Raw genomic sequence first — 22229 nt, 5'->3', positions numbered from 1 at the left:
TTCCATATGCAGACATTAGGAATAATAACTGCAATGCACAATGCTAATAGGGTTCTGAGGTTCATCTTTCCCCTCCTCATCATCGGTGTTTAATACAATGAACTTATTAATGCAATTAAATGCAGACAAATGTTGTCAAGACTTCCTGCTCAATTATTTTTATTTAAATTCATTGATAGCAATAAATTAAGAAGGCTAGTTTAATTTGACTCATGAATGAACATTATAATGAAAATGATCTATTGAAAAAGTGTACAGTTCATTTGAGAATGAAGAGAATAGTGGATATTGTTCCATATATCATACTGAGAATTGATGTAGAGAACAAGTGTTGTCTGAATAAAAAGAATTACAATTCTATTGGCAAAGTATACAATGATTTTGATAATGAAGCAAAGAATGAGAACTGCTGACAAAAGAGGCATTTTTTGAAGTTTTGTTTTATCTTGCACTCATCAAGACAATTCAGAAGAGTACCAATATTTATATGATGATTGACAGTTGATCAGCACAAAGTCTGGCTGTTGACGGTCAGTCATAATTAATCGATGCATTTTCCATATTAATTTTGCTACCTATTGCTCAGTCCACTTACTGATCAATCAGTACTGTCCTTTTATTAAGTATAGATACTTGTTTTACTTGTGAATTAATATTTTTGTGAATTGGGTGCAAATTGAAAAGCCACATCAAAGTTTGACTTCTTCACCAATGAAACATCTAGTATTGTTCCATAGATCATATTGAGAACTAATACAGGGAATAGGTTTTCATGAATCATTCCATGCCCATATTGCAACATTTTTCTCAAACTGTTTTAGTGAGCCTCATATAGAATTGTGGTAATGGTGCAACAACTGAGTTGGATTTGAATGAGTTCAATGGTCACATTTTTACTTCAGCTTAATTTAAAGAAAGATACTTTACATTTGACTGAGGGAACTGCAGCATACACTAGCCTTTATCAACCCAGTCTTTGGTCAGATATTGATTAGAAAAATATTCAAATTTTAAAAATTGACATTTGAAACCAGTTTCTGTCATAAGTGAGAGGTGATTTTCTGGAAGTAATCCTGCTTAACTTACTAAGCAGCAAAATTTAGTTTTCCTTCTAACATTAACAGAACATTGTTGTTTAGTGAAGTGTTTTGTACATCATAATAAGTCAATTCTTTGGCAATGGCTGGAAATATAGTTAAATCACATGACTGTCCATGCACCTACAGTAGTTTAGGCTTACCATGTAATTTTAATTTATGTTAGCAGCCTATGTCTTGAAAGAAACAATATTGAAAACCTGAACATCTGACAGACTAGAAGGAATTAATCTTCCTCAAAAAAATTCTTCTATACATTATTGTTGAGAATTTCATTGCTTCTGTTGAGTCTGCTCTTTGTAAAGACATCTTGGTTTTCCATCTCTCCCAAAATTTCCAGGTGTCCTGAAAATACCAGGCCTGATACAGTTCGACCATGTCTATTACCATGTAAAAAGGACTGCGTTGTCACCCCTTTCAGTGAATGGACACCTTGCCCTACTCTATGTCAACAAGGTAACTTTTTTTAAAAAGACTGTCCTCCATAGTGGATAAATACTTTGAGAAAATCACTCATGCTCGAGAATTGAATCAATTTTAGATTTGTTATTGCTTTCTCCTCCCAGGACAGATACATCTCCATGAAAAGCTCATTGCTGAGTAATAAAGAAAACATATTTTAGCAGAGTAGATATCTGTTCACATTCTAGGTTAGAGTGGTGCTGGAAAAGCACAGCAGTTCAGGCACTATCCGAGGGGCAGGAAAATCGATGTTTTGGGCAAAAGCCCTTCATCAGGAATAGAGGCAGAGTGCCTGCAGGATGGAGACCTGCCTCTATTCCTGATGAAGGGCTTTTGCACGAAACGTCGATTTTCCTGCTCCTCGGATGGTGCCTGAACTGCTGTGCTTTTCCAGCACCACTCTAATCTAGAATCTGGTTTCCAGCGTCTGCAGTCCTTGTTTTTACCTATCTGCTCACACATTATGATCGAAATCTGGGTAGGTGAGGGCATGATAGTAATATCACAGGATGAGTAATCCAGAGGCCCAGGTTACTGTTCTGTAGGCATGGTTTTAACTCGTAGTATGCTAAATGCTGATGCTTGAATAAAAACGTTGAATTTAAAGCTTGTTGAATAATGACTGTGCAACTATTATTGTAAAAACAAATCACTGTGAGGGAGCAAAATTGACTGTCCCTACTTGTGACTTCAGACCTCAGCAATGTGGTTGACTATTAACTGCCTTTTAAATGGACTAGCATGGCACTCAGTTCAAGGGCAATTAAGGATGGGCCCCAAATACTGGTTTGTAAATATCGATGTCCATCTTCCATGCAAGAATGAAAACATCACTCTGTTTTTAGTTATCATTTAAAAAAATAAAATCTTACTTTGATATGTCACAAACCTGGAAGCTAATTTGTGGGTGGCACGGTGGCACAGTGGTTAGCACTGCTGCCTCACAGCGCTAGAGACTCGGGTTCAATTCCTGCCTCAGGCGACTCTCTGTGTGGAGTTTGCACATTCTCCCCGTGTCTGGGTGCTCTGGTTTCCTCACGCAATCCAAAAATGTGCAGGTTTGGTGAATTGGTCATGCTAAATTGCCCGTAGTGTTAGGTGAAGGGGTAAATGTAGAAGTATGGGGCTGGGTGCTATACGCTTTGGCGGGTCAGTGTGGATTTGTTGGGCCAAAGGGCCTGTTTCCACACTGTTAGTAATCTAATCTAATCTATTTGCCAATAACAATTCACTGTCTTCAAGATATGTAATACAAAATAATGTATCTGTATATAAATTGACTGGTGCCTATATAACCTGATGTTTCAACTATCATTTTTGTCTTGCAAGATTTCTATCTTTGCTGAATTAAAGGTTGTGCTATTTTCAAACTCATTTAACATGCTTTTGTACAGTACATTAAAAAGGTTTTCATTTTTTATAAAAGTCTTGAAAACTTGAACATAAAATAATTCTAGCAAAAACCCTGTCATAACTAAACTCATGACATTGAGAAATATTGATTTCCTTCTATGCTCTGTTTCTAAATTTTCCATTATGGTGAACATTTGATAAACTTGGGGCATTTTTATCTGGATGTCCTTGAGCAAAGTAATATCGACAAGTTTGGAAACTTATCTTAAAGCTCATCTTCTTAGAATAACTTGGAGTCATTTCACTCATTTACAGTGTAGCTATGTAGAATTTACATTGCCTCAGAGATTTTGTTCAAAGTATTGATCAGCATGAATCCAGAGAAATGATCACATTGCAATTCTGTAACACCTCCGCAAAGCTCTCAAAAAAAAATCTGTGCAGTGTCTGTGAATTTCATTTTATATTAAGGACTTCATGTTGAGTCTGATATATGTTTCCTGGCAGGAAGGAAATTTAAGTTTGAAATGCAGAAAACCACTGAAGCTGATCACAGATATTTCTGTCAAAGCAAAATACTATGGGTGGAAGTTATAACAAGCACCCCAGAATGCTACGTCACTGGACTTGTAACCAGAGATTGTGAGGCAGAGTTTTGCCACTGAGTTGTGAAATTTCCCAACTTAAAAGGTGCTGCAAGTAATGTTACTACCACTCTCATCAAGTGGTGGGTGATACGTTCTAGTTTTAAAATCCACATTGGGTCTCTAGAGTTTCTTCCCTATTTTACAGAAGCCCTCTAATTCTCACTTTTCACTCCCTGCCCACACATAGAAACATAGAAAATACGTTCAGGAGTAGGTCACTTAGCCCTTTGAATCTGCACCATCATTCAATACGATCATGGCTGATCATATAATTTCAGTATCTCATTCCTACCCTCTCCTCATACCCCTTCATCCCTTTAGCCGCAAAAACCATATACAGCTCCCTCTTGAATATATCAAATGAATTGGCTCTAACAGCTTTCTGTAGTAGAAAATGCTATAATTTCACAACTTTCTGAAGAAATTCTTCCTTATCTCAGTCCTGAAAAGCTTAATCCTTATTCTTATACAGTGACCCCTTGTTTTCAACTTCCCCAGCATCGAGAACATTCTTCCTGCATCGAAATTGTCCAGCCCCATCAGGATTTCATATGTTTATGAGATTCCCCTCATTCTTCTAACTTACAGTAAGTACAGGCCCAGCAGATCCAGCTTTTCCTCATATGTCAGTCCTGCCATTCTGGGAATCAGTATGATGAACCTCCACTGGACTCCCTCAATAGCAAGCATGTCCTCCCTCAGACTAGGAGAGCAAAACTGCACACAATACTCAAAATGGGCCTCACCAAGGCCCTGTATAACTGTACCAAGACATCCTTACTCTGATACTCAAATCCCCTCGCTATGAAGGTGAGCATGCCATTTTCTTTCCTCATTGCCTGCTGCACCTACATTCCAACCTTCAGCCACTGTTCTACCATGATCCCACCCAAGTCTCATTGCATCTCACCTTTTCCTAAACTGCCACCATTCAGCTAGCAATCTGCCTTCCTGATTTTGCCACCAAAGTGGATAATCTCCCATTTGTCTACATTATTTGCACAGCAGTTGCCCACTCAAGCTAACCTACCCAAATCACCCTGCAGCCTCTTAGCATCCTACTCACAGCACATGCTGTCACCCAGCTTAGTGCTGTCTGCAAATTTGGAGATATTGCATTCAATTCATTCATCTAAATTGTTTATGTATATTGAGAATTATGTATATTGATGGTATATTTGATGACTCTCACCCACCCCATGCCATTTCATGCCTTTCATGCCCCTCCGCGATCCATATATCTCCTTCATACTCTCTGGGCTGCCTATATGCTTGCTATTCAAATGCCCATCCAACAAGTACATGCTATGTAGTGAACCATTGAGCCACATAATAAAGAAAATATGTGGAAAATGTTGAGGGAAACAAAGACTGATTCAGAAATTTTCTTTGAAAAGAAACCCATTATTCCTACAAACCTATGAAAGTGTCAATCATACACAGCATCTATAATTGCAGCAACAGAGACAATAACCATTCCACATCTTTTATTTTTGCTTCAATCAACATTAAAACATTGTTAAAAGAGATTCAGTAAAAATGACTAAGGATAACTATACAAAGATTTCATTCAGGAAAGGTCAACAATTCACCTCAGTAGTTAATGTAGACCTGCTGAACTAATAGTGAGTCTTGGCTCGAAGACAAGCATTCATAAGGACACTAATAGAGAACAGTTTCAGTACAAAGGGTTTGCCTTTTGAGAGCACTTGTCAGTTTTCAAGTAGTTAACTGCCTTGTTCCCAGATTTCTGTCCATTTAAATGATGAGCAGACATGCACATGAGTCTCTCAGCCTTTTTGAGGGGTGGCAGTTCTTCAGTCTTCACAGAATAAGCTATAGTTGGGAATGCTATTTTCAAAAGTGAGCACTGATCCCTTCACAGTTCAACTGGAGGTAGGCTCACTGGGACCAAACAGGCAGGCACCAGAAAGGGATGGGGCAATGGATTGGTGAGGGCAGGGTGAAGTCCTCCATGGTAATTGCTCTGGTTGTTGGGGACCACCTTCATTGGTGACAATGCCTATGGAATAGAATGGAACAAGATAGAATAGAAATTTATTGCCATGTGTACTTTTATATGAAAAATACAGTGAGAAGTTTTATAAGGGTACCAGGCTGCCAACATCAATGACAGAAGTCATACATAATAATAAAAAAAGTAAAGTTAAGACGAAGTTCATCACAGTTCATGACTCCTGGTCTCGAGTAAAGTCGATTAAGGAACAATGGAATACCCTGAAGATGCATCTGGTATGAGACTGACACTGATAAACAGACTGATAAACTGATAAACACTAAGGTTGTTTGCCTGTTGGCAAAATGTAGAATTTGGAGACACAATCCAAATCTTTGGATTTCTCAACCCCACAAGGTCATTGATGCTTCATTCTTAAATATGTTCACTGCCGAGGTAGACAGATATTTACTCTTTCAGGAAATCAAGGGATTTAAAGATTGAGCACGATGCTACTGAATGATGGAGCAGCTGAATGGGCTCCAATAGCTTCCACTTCTTACAGACATGGTACCAGCTTATGATTTTGAGTGTTTACTCTGGCTTTCTACCCTGAGGTCAGATTACCTGCCAAGCCAGCAAAATTCAATCTTTTTACCATGACTGTGACATCAAGCTAACTGACTTATGGTTGCCTGTAAATGCTTTTCTTACATCCTTAAAGGATGTTGTATTTGTTTACTTTCAACACAGTCATATTTTTCTAAAATCTGGGATATTTTGTAAAATCATTGTCAGTGCTTCCATTTTCTCTTGACTTTCCTCTTTCTTACGTAAAGTGTTGACCATCAGATCCTCGGAATTTGTTGACTATTAGTCACTTGAGTTTCTTTTCTTTACTCTATTGATAGTGATTACTTTTCGTTCCTCACTCTCATTAGTCATTTGGTTACTCTTAGCTTCTTGATATAATTGGCGTTCTGTGGTGAAAACAGGCACAAAATATTTATTTAACATCTTCTATTTTCTCGTTCTTCGTAAATTCTCTGTCTGCCTGTAATGTACCAACGTTTACTTTAGCTACTCATGTCCTTTTTCTGTACTTAGAAAATAATCTCTTAAATTTGATATCTTTCTCATAGTTTAATCTCAATATTCTAGTTTGACTTATTTTCAGTAACATTTTGGGCACTCTTTTCTCGTTTCTAAAATACTTCCAGTCCCGAGGCTTAGCACTTTTCTTTGCAATTTTATAAGCCTGTTCTTTTAATCAAATACTAGCCTTAACTTCCTGAGTAAGCCACATATGGATCTTTCTTGCTATTTTCATTTTTAAATGCAACATATCTTTGATGAATGTTTTAAATTGATGAATGTTTTGATTACCACATATACCCAACAGATTCAGTTTACTTTTGGAAATCATACTTATAGTTATTTATCATTTGGACAGATACAACCTCCAGAATCACACACCAGAATCTTAACAGCCCCCTGACAAGGACAAGCAAGTCACTCAGTTTTGTCAAATTGTTAAAACAGGAATTACAGTTGACAGAGCATTCAGGCTGACAATTTACTGGAGCCATATTCCCACAGTCATTCTCACAGAATCACACATGTTAGTTGATGTCCTAGACTGTGCCATTTATATCCTGTCTGACTGGTAGAAAGGATTCACAGAGGTCAGTGATGTACAATTAGGGAATCCTCCACTTTATCTTTTAATCCTATGATGTCTTAAGGCCATATGTCAAACACGCAGGAGGAAATATTTTGCTGATTTTCTTTCTTGCACTTGTTCAGCTTCTAAATCAGTGCACCCCCAAACCACCCTTCCACCACAATTGCTCATATCAAATTCTCTGACATCAGAGATACCAAGTCCCAGCCAATTCAGTTAAATTCAGGAAACATGCTTGAGAATGAGGTACACAGCACAGACTACGAACCTGACTGAAAACGGGACCGCACCTGTAAGAAGTGAATGTATTCTAATCTGTCCAGTGCGTTGACTCCACACTGTGGATAATTGATCAGGTAGGTCCTGAACAATCAAAAAAAGTAGGATAAATCCAGCATTGTCTATTTGTTTTAAATGGATGATCCCTTATTTTTAAACCATGACCCCTAGTTCTAGACTCTCTCAAAAGAGGAATTATTCTTTCCACAATCACCTGGTCAAATCCACTCAGAATCTTATATGTTTCAATTAAATTATCTCTGAATTTTCCAAACTCAGAGGATACAGACCTACCTATCTAGTCTTGCCTGATAAAGCAATCTGCTTATTTCAGGCTGTGGTGCTTCCAGTGGATGTTAATGCATTAACATCCTTCCAGAGGTACAGTGACCAGTACTGTGGACAACACTCCAGATGATGGCTCACCAATACCCTGTTCCCTACTTATTGATTTATTTTGCCTCATAATAAAATGTGACATTCTACGGCTTTCCTGATTATTTGCAAATTTGGCCACTATGCCTTCAGTCCATTCATTCAAATCATTTACATAAATTGTAATGTGTTAAGGCTCCAGCAGCAAACCCTGTGGCACATCATTCATGACATCCTACCAGCCAGAAAAGAACTATTTATTCTTACTCTCTGCTTCCTGTTAGCCAGCCAATCTTCTGTCAATGCCAGTATGTTAGCTTTTACTTTCTGCAATGACCTTTGATGTGGCACCTTATCCAATTCCTTCTGGGAATCTTCTCCCCACTTGCACCAGCTATATTTTCTCCTCAAATCCCATTTGTCCCATCATTCTGGAATCTTTTTTGATTTATACACTGGGTGCCAGTACTGCAGTTTTAAAGCTTGTAGAAGTACTTACTTGTAGATTATTTGAAAGTACATTCACTGACCTTAACAACTTGAGTGCTGTCATTGAAAGCTTTGTGGCCTGAATCCAGGAAGACAGGGTTTAGCATATTTGTATTGATCTCCGAGACTAATTGATCCCAGTACTTTCTCAGAGGTTAACACAAAGGCATCCTGGTCCCTTGTGAATGGACAATTCCTCTCATGTTCTCTACCTTCTTGACCAAAGCCATCAGTTCAATGTCAGAAAATCTTAGAGCCTGCTGTTTCAGTACAAGATAGTGGACCTGACAGTGTTAATGCTGAAGTTGCATTCGCTCCACCCAATCTCAGATGTCATGCAGTCTTTGTGTAAGAAACAGGTTGGCTTGCAAGATATTCTGATGAAGACAGATGTGACATGCCTGGCTCCTATTTATTATAATTATTATCATTAATGTTCATTGCACCATCTAGTATCATTTAATAACTTTGTCCTGTAAGACAAATATCTCTTCTTTTTAAGACTCTGCACCTCTGTTAGTTAGGCAGCCCTGAGACTCAGAATAGAAAGGACGATTAGTGACAGTGAACAAGCCACAAGTTACCAGGTTTTGATTATCAGAATATAAAAAATATTGGGCATGACTGATATCTGGAATTACAACAGTTCTCCTCCATGTCGTGTCATTTTTGTGCTTTTCTCATGTCAAACACAAGATTGCAATGACTTCCAGTGCATTTTCCAACCAAAATGTACCACCTTTTTAAGAGGTACAGCTGGTGTTAAATAGTACAGGCAAGTTTGAGCTCTTGCTAGCATCTTACAATTTTATTCCGTCTGTTTAGCTATGCAATCATTGAACCCTACACTTCGTATTCGCTACAAGTTATCATTTCAATTTATAGACAACATGCAGTTTATGTGCTACCAACATCAGAAGCATCAGGGTCCATTTAATAGCTTATTATGAACCCCAAACCTATTTATATTTCTTATCAAATGCTGTTGTCAGTGGCTTTTTACTGAACATTACCAACACATTACAGTTGTGAGAAGCCTGTCACTACACATGCAAGTCATAAAAAAGGACAATGGAAATTTATAATATGTCTACTAATGTGTCTGCTGTGGAACTATTGACGGGCAGTCAAAAATTATGGATGGTGGACACTGTTTATGTTGCTACTTTTTCCTCTGTTCACCCAGCTGTTTCTCTCTCTCTCTTTGCTACCTTTTTCATTCCATTTTCGTGTCTTTGTTACCATCATTTCTCATTCTCTCTCCATTCTTTAGCTTCTGTTTTAAGTTGCCTGTTAGCTCTCATCATTGTATCATTGTGTTAACTCTCTCTTTATATCATTTGCTCTCACTCTGTCTTCTGTCTCTACATTTGTGTTTGGTAAGAACCAGATGCAATGGTTAGTGCAGAGTGTGCATGATGTTGAGGAGGAATTTAACTCCAGCTGAAAGACAACATTCTTTGAAGGGTATTGGTGACAGCTGAATGGAAGTTGAATTGAACATGGTGAACATATTTTTAAATGAACAAATAAAGAAAGGGATGTGTGTTCAAATGCAGAAAATTAAAATGATTTTTATCATGTAAAGGCCTCCAAAATTGACTTTGCTTTGTTAAAGCTCTCATAATAAACTGTGGTTGAAACTCTGAGTGTTGTCATACCATTTATCACGACATGTATCGATGTGGGCTGTAAGACCCATAACACATGATCTCTTAAATGTATCTCTGGTTGAATACATAGATTTTATAAAATGCAATAAATTTCTAACTACAGTAAACTCTCCCTCTTTATGGGCATGTAAACGGGCATTGGATAGGCATATGGAGGATAGTGGGCAAGTGTAGGTTAGGTGGGCTTGGATCGGTGCAACATCGAGGGCCAAAGGGCCTGTACTGCACTGTATTTTTATGTTCTATGTTCTATGTAATTCAGTAATTGCATTACATTTGAGAAAAGTTAAACATGCAGATCTCCCTTTAAAAATAAGCCAAGAGAAAAGAATTCAAATTTAATTAACAAACTCCTACAACTATCATGAATAAGACTGGTTCACAATTGCAGGAGTAAAGAGCTGTTTTACTCCAATGACCATTATAACACAATCCCGTTAATTAAAATTTTACTGAATGGTCGCACAGTGAGGGTGTTGACCAATGTCTCTGGAGTTCTTGGTGACATTGCCCTTGAATTTTGTTAACTCAACCAATGCACAGTGATTAAAAGTGCACAGTGTTCTGTATCCATTAAAGAAACAAAGTTGATTTCATGAGTTTGACTCGGTAAGCGAAGCCAGTTCGTTAACGACTAAAATTCAAGATTTTCTTCCACTGACAAGTGAAGTCAGGCATAGGATTGCTTCATCATCTAGAAACACTTGTAAACATTGGAAATTTTAAGTAGATTTAATATCAACTGTTACTCAGTTGTAAAGTTGTTCTATTTTGTATTGACATTTTATGGAGCAGTGACATATGTTGAGTGCCCCCTGTCCCAATGGTACTGTGCAATAGATTGACAAATTGGAATTTGAATTTTTGATTTTCCCTATGGTGAGATTTTAATCTCAGCCAGACTGTCAGAGGGAAGCAATGACTGGAAAATGCTTACCTTCTTACAGAAAATGGTAAACTGAAATGACAAATCATTCTGGGTCAGTACACAATTTGCTTAATGTAGATTGGGGAGACATCAGAGATAGGGTTGCCTGGCTCTGAGGGGAGTTGGGAAATGGCAGGAAAATGGGAACCTAAACAGAGAGACAAAAGAGGGAAACTAGGGCAAAAACAAAAGATAGAATGGGAAATAAGAAAAGTGATAGGTAGAGAATTCAAGGGCAAGAATCACACAGGACCACAATGCAAATAATGGAAACAAGATTGAAAATGTTAAAAAGGTAAGCCTTAATGCCTCACGTTTTAATGCACAGAAGATTTGCCATATAATGGATGAACTAATTACACAGCCAAATATAAATAGGTCTGATGTATTTGAGATTGCAGACACATGGCTGTAGGGTGACCAGATTCTGGATTAGAGTTGCTGGAAAAGCACAGCAGTTCAGGCAGCATCCGAGGAGCAGTAAAATTGACATTTTGGGTAAAGCCCTTCATCAGGAATACAGGCAGAGGGTGATCAGAGGCAGGAACTGAATATCCAGGAATATTTGGAAATGGAAGACAAAAGCAAAAAGGAAGTGGGTAACATTGTTCGTGAAAGAGGAATTAATACAATAGTGAGGAAGGATATTAGCTCCAGTGAAACGGCATCTGTCCAGGTAGAACTTAGAAACACGAAGGGGGCAGAAAACGCTATAAACCTCCAAACTGAAATAGTAAGATTAAGGAAGACATTAAACAGGAAATTATAGCTGCAAGCAAAAAAAAAGGCTGTATTTATTGGTGACTTTAAACTGCATACAGGTTGGGAAAATCAAATCTGCAACAATACTGCAGAGGAGAAATTCCTGGAGTGAGTACAGCATGGTTTCCTGGACCAATACACTGAGAACAATCAACCAGAGAAAAGGCCATTCTTGACTTGGCACTGGGAAAGCTATGCCTGGCAATTTAGTTGTGCAAGACCCTTTAGGGACGAGTGACCTTATTGTGATAGAATTCTTCATTAAGATGGAGAGTGAAATTGTTGATTCTGAGACTAGGACCCTAAATCTAAATTTTTAAAAAAATGGTATCAGTTGCAAACTGACTGTGATCAACTGGAGAATGTAATTTAAAGGAACTTTGGTGGATAGATAATGGCAAACACTTAAAAAAATGCTGGAAGAGCTTCAACAATTATTCATTCTTGACAGAAATAAATGGAAAATGTGACCCAAACATGACTAACAAGGGAAATTCATAATAGTATTAGATCCAAGGAAGGGGCATTCAAACTGACCAAATGAAGTAGCAGATCTGAGCACTGGGGGCAGTTTTAATTTCAACAAAGGAAGACTAAGGGATTAATTAAGAAGGGAAGATAGAGTATGAGAGTAAGCTTGCAGAGACCATACAAGCTGCTTACAAAACCTTTCATAGGTTGTGAGGTGAAAAAAGATTAATGAAGACAAATGTAGTTAGATCGTCAAAAACCAGGAATGAGGAACAAAGAGAGGGCAGACCAATTAAATACATATTTTCATTCTGTATTTACAAAGGAAGACACAAATAATGGTCCCAATAATATGAAGAGCTCAGTGTCCAATGAAAAGAAGGAATTGAAGGAAATCAATAATAGTACGGAAATGGTATGATGGAAATTGATGGATGAAGGCCTGGGCCTAACCATCTACATCCAACAGTACTTAAGGAAGTAGCTTTGAAATACTAGATCCATTAGTGGTCATCTTTCAAATTCCATAAACTCTGGAACGGTTCTGATGTATTGGAGGGAGACTAATGTAACCCCACTATTTGAAAAAGGAAATTATAGATTGCTTAGCCTGGTATCAGTCTTTGTGAAAAATGCTAGAGTCCATGGTAAAACATTTAAAAGCAGATCAATTGGAAAGCATGACATGATTGGTAGAGTCAACGTGGATTTATTAAAGGAAAATCATACCTGACGAGTCTACTGGAACTTTTCAAGGATGTAACAAATAAAATTGATAAGGGAAGCCATTAAATGTGGTTTACTTGGATTTTCAGAAGATTTTTGATAAGGTTACACATAGAAGTTAGCATGTAAAATGGAAATACAAGGGATTGGGGTCATGGAATGACATAGATAGAGAACTGGCTGGTAAACAGGAAACAAAGAGTAGGAATAAATAAGTCTTTTTTCAAGCAGCAGGAGTACTATTGTGATACAATAGGGATCAGTGCTAGAATCTCAGTTATTCACAATAAATATTAATATATAGATGAGGGAACTAAATGTAATATCGTCAAAGTTGCAGACAACACAACACTTTATCAGGTGAGCTGTGAGAAAGATGCAGAGATGATTCAGAATGATCTGGACCAGTTGAGTGAATGAGCTAATGCTTGGCAAAAGAAGGATAATGCGAATAAATGAGAAGTTATCCACTTAGGTAGCAAAAACAGTCAAGCTGATTATTATCTGAAAAACAATGCATTGGGAAAGGGTGAGGTGTAACAAAATCTAGGTGTTCTTGTACACCAGTCACTGAAGATTAAGTATGCAGGTGGAGCAGCCAGCAAAGAAGGCAAATTGTATGTTGGTCTTCATAGTGAGATAATTCAAAGACAAGTGCAGGGATGTCTTGCTAAATTGTACAGGGTTTTGATGAGACCACTTACAGGTGCTTTTGATTTTCTTATCTGAGGAAGGATGTTTTGACTATGGAGAGAGTGCAATGAAGATTTACTTGACTGATTGATATATGAAAAGAAATTGGACTTGTTGGGACTATATTCACTGGAGTTGAAAATAATTAGGGTAAATCTCATTGAAACTTGTAAAATTTTAACAAGACTAGACAGGGTAAATGCAGGGGGGATGGTCCTGATGACTGGAGAGTCCAGAACTAAGGGGTCACATTTTAAATATATTGCCTATCAGGTAGACCATTTAGGACTGAGATGAGGAGAAATTTCTTCACCCAGAGATTGGTGAGCCTCTAGAGTTCTCTGCCACAGAAAATGGTTAAAGCCAAAAGATTGAATGCTTTCAACAAGGAGTTAGATTTGCTTCTTCGGGCTAAAAATGAATCAAACGGTATTAAGAAGAAGCAAGTACAGAGTACTGAGTGGATGATCAGCCATGATCATATTGAATGGTGGGGTGGGCTTGAAGGGCTGAATGGCCTATTCCTGTTCCTAGCTTCTATGTTTCTGCCTTTTTCCTTCTGGAGGACACTATTTACTTTGTGTACATATATGTAAGTTTGGTGAAGGAAGAATAATTAAAGCAAAATTTTTTTTATAATATCATTTTTCAGCTTAAATGTCTAGTTTTCACATAAGCAAATTCTCTGATTATTTCTCTATCAATTTGATTTTCTTCAGGTAACTCTTCCTTTGTCAAACAGTCTCGCTACAGAATAATCATTCAGAAGCCTAACAATGGAGGACAGGAGTGTCCAGATACTCTGTATGAAGAAAGAGAATGTGAAGCACGTCCTCCTTGTCCAATTTATAGGTAAAAATAACTGGACATAAGAAGTGGATTGAAATTTTAAATGTCACTGGCAGATTCCTTCTGTGAGTTGAAGAATTATTTATTTAAAAGCCACAGAATAAAAATGCAAGATGCAGAAATTTGCTGCTCCGTTATAATAGTTGCTGCACTTGAAGCTATTTTATTGACATAAAGGAGTTTGGCACATCTTGAGTTTGTGAAGGGTGATAAAGAAATGAAAGTTGTTCTTTTGTAAGCAAGATTCTGTCATAAACATCACATAAAAGGTCTATTTTCTAATACTCAACTCTTGCGTTTTGCTTATCTAAGTGAAATAATAGGTTTGGAATTAGAAGTTGGATCAAAGAAATGCCCTGTTGAGTGCAGAATAGAATCATACAACCCCTATTGGGCATGTAGAGGCCATTCAGTCCTTCAAGGCTGCATTGACCCTTGAAAGGGCATACAGCACCTCCACTCTATCCTCATAATCCCTCACAACCCACCTAGCCTGCACATCCCTTGACACTTTGGGGCAATTTAGCATAGCCAATCTACCTAACCTTCACATTCCTGGACTGTGGGAGGACACCAGAGCACTCTGAAGAAACCCACATAGACACGGGAAGAAAATGCAAACTTCACACTGACAGATATCAAAGGTTGGAATCATAATCTGGGTTGCTGGCACTGTGAGACACCATTGACCCACTGTGCCATCCCAAGCGTGGATATCTTTATTGAAAATTATGTAAGTAGACATTGTTGTGTTCAAGACTGTCACACAAAAAAAGGAAAAAGAATGTCTTGCATATTTATACACTGTCATGACCCCAGACACCCTGAAGCATTGGAGTCAATTAAATACTTTTTGAAGCATAGTTACAGTTGTTCGATAGCAACTGCTCCTCCAAGCAGAAATGTAACTTTTACCTGTTTAATAGTGCTGGTTAAGCGATAGCATTGGCCAGGATATTGAGAGTGTCAATTGAGAATGCCACTGCTTCTCGTCAAATAGTGATCCTTTATGTATTTCTAAATAGGCAGATTGGCCCTCACTTAAATATTGGATATGTGTCACCTCGGAATACCTCAGAGACATTCTCAGTCCTGCACGAGAGTACAATACATTGCCAGCCTGAAGTTTATGCTCAGTTCTCTGAAATGGGTCTATTGGAACAACCCTGAGCTGAAAATGTGTTGCTGGAAAAGTGCAGTAGGTCAGGCAGCATCCAAGTAGTAGGAGAGTCAACATTTCGGGCATGAGCCCTTCTTCAGGAATATCTCTGAAATGTCGCCTCTGCTGCTCCTTGGATGCTGCCTGACTTGCTGCGCTTTTCCAGCAACACATTTTCAGCTCTGATCTCCACCATCTGCAGTTCTCACTTTCTCCTATTGGAACAACCTTCTAACTCATCTTTGCCACCAACCGAACCATTGCTGACAACATAAGATATACCACAGCACTCTAGCTGTTATTGTTTTCTGCAGAGTTCCATCACTGCGTCCAGAATTTTATTGCAGGTGCAAATCATTCTTTGAATGAAGCAAACCTCTAACTTTTACTACTTTCATGTTCTCTTCTCTTGTTCCCCAATTTTATTCAAAATTCTATTTCAGAATGGACTTTACCATCTCTTTAACTATTTTACAGACTCCTGTAATCTAACGCCTATCAGGCATCACCCTTGCAGTAGTTCTTCATATCTCAAATCTCTAATCATCTTCATCATTCTATCTGCAGCCCCCCCCCCCCCCCCCCTCCCCACCCCCACCCAGTATTTGAATACCTCCTTTGCTTTTGCTTTTGAACATAGATATGATAGTCAAGGTATGCTCTAACCTGGTTACTGTAATCTTGATCAAAATACCATTTTGCTGTTTGGATTAAGCAGTTCAACATTTGATTAGCTTCATTGACTGCTTCTCTGCATTATGGAAGTTGTTGAATATTGAGTCTACTGAAGTTCCTATGTGTCTTGCAACTTAGCCTTAACTAGATTAATAACCATTCATGAAGTATATATGTTACTCCTCTTTTCTCTTTTTGTTCAATGTTACAATTATATGCATTACATTTAGCCTGCTGTTGCTCTGTTTGTTGCATTTATCCATTTTAAACACCTCATGCTGTAATTTCGGCATCTCTTTATTTCATTGTGGACTAAAATTGATATCATCTGCTTGATGTAGCCCCAATTTACTTGAGGCTTCAGAATGCAACTCATTGATATGAACAGGAGACAATATAGTCTCAAGATTGAACCTCTGAAACCCTCCATTCTGATATCACCCATCTAACTAGTATCTATTATGTTTTACCCATCAGACAGTTTTATATTAGAACAAAGAAAATTTACAGCACAGGAACAGGCCATTCAGCCCTCCAAGCCTGAGCCAATCCAAATGTATTGTCTAAACCTGTCGGTCAATTCCTAAGCATCTGTATCCCTCTGCTCCCCACCTACTCATGCATCTGTCCAGACACATCTTAAATGAATCACTGTGTCTGCCTCTACCACCTCTGCTGGCAACGTGTTCCAAATGCCCACCACCCTCAGTGTGAAGTACTTGCCACGTGTATCCCCCTTAAACTTTCCACCTCTCGCCATGAAAGCGTGACCTCTCGTTACTGAATACTGGGAAAAAGCTTGTCTCTATCCACCCTGTCTATACCCTTCATGATTTTGTTAACCTCAACCAGGTCCCCCCTCAATCTCCTTTTTTCTAATGAAAATAAACCTAACCTACTCAACCTCTCTTCATATCTAGCACCTTCCATACCAGGCAACATCCTCATAAACCTTCTCTGCACCCTCTCCAAAGCGTCCACATCCTTTTGGTAATGTGGCGATCAGAACTGTACACAGTATTCTAAATGTGTATGTATCAATGTGTACATATTTCATATGAAGTATGCCTTGCGTTGAATGTGCACAACTAAAAGCTTAATCTTTCCCGTGGAATTTTAACAAGTGCCTTTGGTTAATTGAAGGAACAAAGCCATTGTGTCTGTGATGGTTGAATTAGGTTGCCGTTTCCACAAAGAAATCAAGGAGAATAGTCAGACAGGGCCTTTCCAATCAGCCCTCGATGTTGTGCTGACCTGTGAACTAATCTAAGCCCACACTATCCCAACATTCCATCATCATTCATGTGCTTATCCAAGGATTGTTTAAAAATCCCAACATGGCTGAGTTAACTACATTAGCAGGCAGGGCAATCTACATCCTTCCCACTATCTGAGAAAAGAACCTATCTTAAGTCTATCACCCCTCAATTTGTAGCTATGCCCCCTCATACAAGCTGATGTTATTATTCTAGGGAAAAGGCTTTCACTGTCTACCATATCTAATCCTCTGATCATCTTGTATGTCTCTATCAAATCCCCTCTTAGCTTTCTTCTTTCCAATGAGAACAAATCCAAGTCTCTCAGCCTTTCCTCATAAGACTTTCCCTCCAGACCAGACAACATCCTGGTAAATCTCCTCTGCACCTTCTCCAGTTCTTCCACATCCTTCCTGTAATGGGCCAACCAGAACTGTACACAATATTCCAAGTGAGGCTGCACTAGCATTTTGTACAATTGTAGTATGACATTAACGCTATGGAACTCAATCCCTCTACCAATAAAACCAAACACACTGTATGCCTTCTTAGCAGCACTATCAATCTGGGTGGCAACTTTCAGGGATTTATGTATATGGACTCCAAGATCCCTCTGCACATCCACACCACTGAGAATTTTTCTATTGGCCCAGTATTCTGCCTTCCTGTTATTCTTCCCAAAGTGAATCACCTTACATTTATCTACATTGAACTCCATTTGCCAACTCTCAGCCCAATTCTGCATTTTATCCAAGTCTCCCTTAAACCTGCAACATTCTTTCACACTGTCCACCAGTCCACTGACTTTAGTGTTGTCTACAAATTTACTAACCCATCCACCTATGCCTGTGTCATAGTCATTTATAAAATGACAAACAGTAGTAATCCCAAAACAGATCCTTGTGGCACACCACTAATAACCGGTCTCTAGGCTGAACATTTTCCATCAGCTTGTTGCCTTCTTTTAGAAAGCTAGTTTCTAATCCAAACTACTAATCACCCTCAATCTCATGCCTCTGTATTTTCTCCAAAAGCCTCCCATATGGAACCTTATCAAAGGCTTTACTGATGTCCATGTACACCATATTGACTGCCCTACCCTCACCCACACGGTTGGTCACCTTCTCAAAAAATTCAATGAGGTTTGTGAGACATGACCTGCCCTTGACGAAACCATGTTGACTATCTGTAATCAAATTGTTGCTTTCTAGATGATTATAAATCCTATCTCTTATAATCCTTTCAAAACCTTTCCCACAACAGACGTAAGGCTCACTGGTCTATAATTTGATCACTTCACTTTAGGTGGAAGACTCATAAGTGGCATCACTGTATCTTGGCACCTGATTATGTCAGACAAGGAACAATTGGAGCAACTGAGGCCTGTGGTTCTGGTTTGCAAACCAGAGGTAAGATTTTTTGTAAATTTCAATATTTTATCGGTGAACGCTCAAGACCTTAAGATAGAATGGTATGAATTTAAAATTTCCTCATTGACCTTCCAAATACTTTTAGGAACACAAATAATCATGTGGCAATATCTTGGAATTTTACAATAATGTAAATGTTTTGCTACGATAAGCCAAGGTGAATTCTTTGTGCTTACATTTAGGAACTATTCCAAACAAAGCATGCTGGTATAAAAAGAATTCTCTGACATTGTAGGGTTCTTTCTTTTTTTCCTATTTTGTTTGTATTTTGAAACTGCAATGTCGTTTGATTTTAGGTACTATCTTAGTTTGTGGATTTCCCTTCTTTTGCAGTAAGGTGTAATTATATCAACTGGATTGAATGAGCCAGTTGTAGTTCTATAATATAGACATAACAAATGTTGCAGAAGGAATTATAATTGTGTGAACTTTGCTTGTAGAGTGCCTTAGTATTTAGTAAGATGGCAGCTGACTAAATATTGTGCCCTGTTATTGTAACATAAAAGTATCGAGTCAACTGTATTCAGCAACTTTTGGTCCAACCAATTCATAGAATCTTGCAAAAGGATGTCCTTTATTAATTTATGTCATGTAACTTTTGGAAAGCTAAATTCCCTCTGTGTCCAACTGTGTGTGCATTTTGTTTTCCCTCCAGAATTGAGGTCAGCGGTGAGAAGAAGTTTGTGTGGTACATGATTTGTTCTAGCACTTATTAAGCTTGGGCTTACTTGTAATTAGTTTTATCTCCTTTTCCCCCTCCTATCTTCTCATCTCTCTGTTGTTTATCATGCCACATTAATTTTCAATAGCTTTTAAATTATCAGTCTGAATCCTAACCAATCAAATAACTCTGCTGCCATCTTGGGCTTGAAACCCATTTGGATAGGTCCGGATCAGTCTTATCCCCAGTCTCTTCATGTTCTCCAAATAGTTTTTGGAAACATTTGTTGTTGCTGCCTTACAAACAACAATCTTAACTACCTTACCTTTCCTTTTCACGAAGCTTTCCACTCAGCACACTCACTGATGGGTAATCTTGTCAACCACTTGACCATCTCACTCAACTATCCATAACTGCCTCATTGGTATGGGTCCTGGATAAACAATAAATTTGAATATTATTATCTTGATCTTCACAGATAAGTCCCTTACAATTCTCAAATTTATTGTTTATCAAATCATTAACATTCTAGAAATTGACAAAAAAACATAGCTCATTGTCTGACCAAGCCTCTGGAGTGACCCTGTGGCCATTATCATCAAATCACTGTGTGGTCTCTTTTGCTATCAATGTTGTTCTTCTTCATCCTTCAAGCACTTCGCTTTATTCAGCCCATTTCATCAGTTTTTTTTTAACATCCTTATTGTCTATCATCCCCTATTCCAATCATCATTCCAAATTGAAAATGGAGACATCTTCCTCCCTGATGCCAATCTCCGCCTGTGCAATGAGCAACTTCACATCCTCTTAATAAGATTTAATTTCAATCTTGGGTTGGTAGTTGGGCTCTTGTACAAGCCCTGTTCCCTTCACTCCTCACTTGAAAACTGTACTTTCAGTTGTTTGAATCACATACTCTGCAATGTCCTTCACAAACACACAGACCTTCCATCACCTTCTGACTTCTTTGAGAGCTCAGTTTATATACCCACCTTTGACCAACTCTGGTCACATCTTTTGAAACAGCTTATTTTGCCATAGCAACTATTTTATCTGATTGTGACTATGAATTATTGTTGGATGTTTTATTGAAGGTTTACATTAAGGTCCAAATTGTTGCTTTTGTTGTTGTAAAAATCCTGGTCGATGGATTTATCTACAAAACTCACAATGGTGTAATTTAGATTATTGAATCATTTGATTGTAACGTGATGCAGAGAAAAATAATGCATGGTACTTCATGTTATTCTTTTAAACTCTGACTGATTAGTATTTGATTTGATCCGTGATATTAAGACTTATATGATACTTGTTTCAAAGTCTAGATGTTCTATTTATTTACAAAAGTACTTACAATACAAGAAGTTAAAATACAAAGGTTATATTTATAGTTTAGTTAGTTACAAACATAACACCCTGCAGATATGCTAACAGGTTATCAGCTCATCAACTTGAATGGCCTCGTGGTAATATGTGCAAGAAGACAAGTCCAGTATTTATGCCTTCCTTAAATGGATTAAAAGCCACCCTTATCTTTATTTGCGAAAAAGGTATCCTTTTATCTTGGTCTATGATTCAGCCTAAATGTCATCTGTTCTATTACTTTCGAGATAACATACATAGCATCTAACCTCCCAAACCATCCTGAAACTATGCAATAAAACATAAGAAGAATGAATGACACCTTTATTTGGAATCCTCAAAGGACAGATTTTATTGGATAAGATTTCAATCTTTAGCTGTTTAATTAAATGGCACTATACAGATAGAATGAAGGCTTTATTCTAAAATGGAGTCTTATAAAAACACTTAGCTTAATCTTTACATTCAGCATAGGAAAGCTCCTGTGCGTTTAAAGAGTGTATACCTTTCTTACTTCCTATACTTATCTTTGTGGTAAATTATCTCCCATCATGTATTATTCTGCAGGATGGTTGTTCCCTTTTAAGTGCTGGCAACTTGTTGCATTATATTTTTCAGTCTTTAAATATCAGGTGGTTCTATGTACTGAAATAAACTAAGTGTTTTTTTCCTTTATTACTTATCAGTATTAATTTCTAACAAGACTCATTTACCTGCTGTGCCTTTCACTCAGATTTTCATGTTGTCACAATTACATAACCATCTTGAATTATTTTCTTATCTAGTATAAATTTCTGATTAAATATCATGAAGCAGATAAAGAAAGACATTAGACTGAAGCAACAATGCAACATGCCAACAAGAAAGGATGAACTTATAAGATTCTCCAGATCCCTTTCCACCATCATTCATTTAGTGGATATTCATGCTAAGTATTAATTTTCCCTTGTCCAGTTATCCAAATTTCAGTGTCAATTTGAAGGAAACAAATGCTGAATTCTGAAAATTCAAATTCTATGGACTTTTTTACTCTAATTTTAATCAGCTGCCAATGTGTTTAGCTCTCTCCCAACTTTTCCTTTTTCTATGGAGGAGATGATAGTCCTATGACTGAAATTTTATTTCACTTTTCTGAGCCAGATAAACCATTTCATTTACTATTGATGTAATTTAGTTTGTTGGGACTAGAGTGGGTCAATTGACACTAGGAATGTATCAGTTACCTTTTCTAATGTCAGTGA

At 37.8% G+C, this 22229-nt stretch overlaps 1 protein-coding gene across 1 annotated transcript in view; it reads left to right on the top strand.

Moving 5' to 3' along the window:
• Positions 1–22229, top strand: part of thsd7ba (thrombospondin, type I, domain containing 7Ba) — a 578787-nt gene that overhangs the window by 177535 nt on the left and 379023 nt on the right. The window contains exons 9-11 of the mRNA XM_060827743.1: positions 1438–1553; positions 14316–14448; positions 18841–18944. Of these exons, the coding sequence (XP_060683726.1) occupies positions 1438–1553; positions 14316–14448; positions 18841–18944 (353 nt within the window). The remainder of the gene's footprint in view (positions 1–1437; positions 1554–14315; positions 14449–18840; positions 18945–22229) is intronic.

The sequence above is a fragment of the Hemiscyllium ocellatum genome, chromosome 7 (assembly GCF_020745735.1).
Source record: "Hemiscyllium ocellatum isolate sHemOce1 chromosome 7, sHemOce1.pat.X.cur, whole genome shotgun sequence".
NCBI lineage: Eukaryota > Metazoa > Chordata > Chondrichthyes > Orectolobiformes > Hemiscylliidae > Hemiscyllium > Hemiscyllium ocellatum.
Note: the sequence above shows the minus strand (reverse complement) of the source record. Positions and strands in the feature narration are given on the sequence as shown.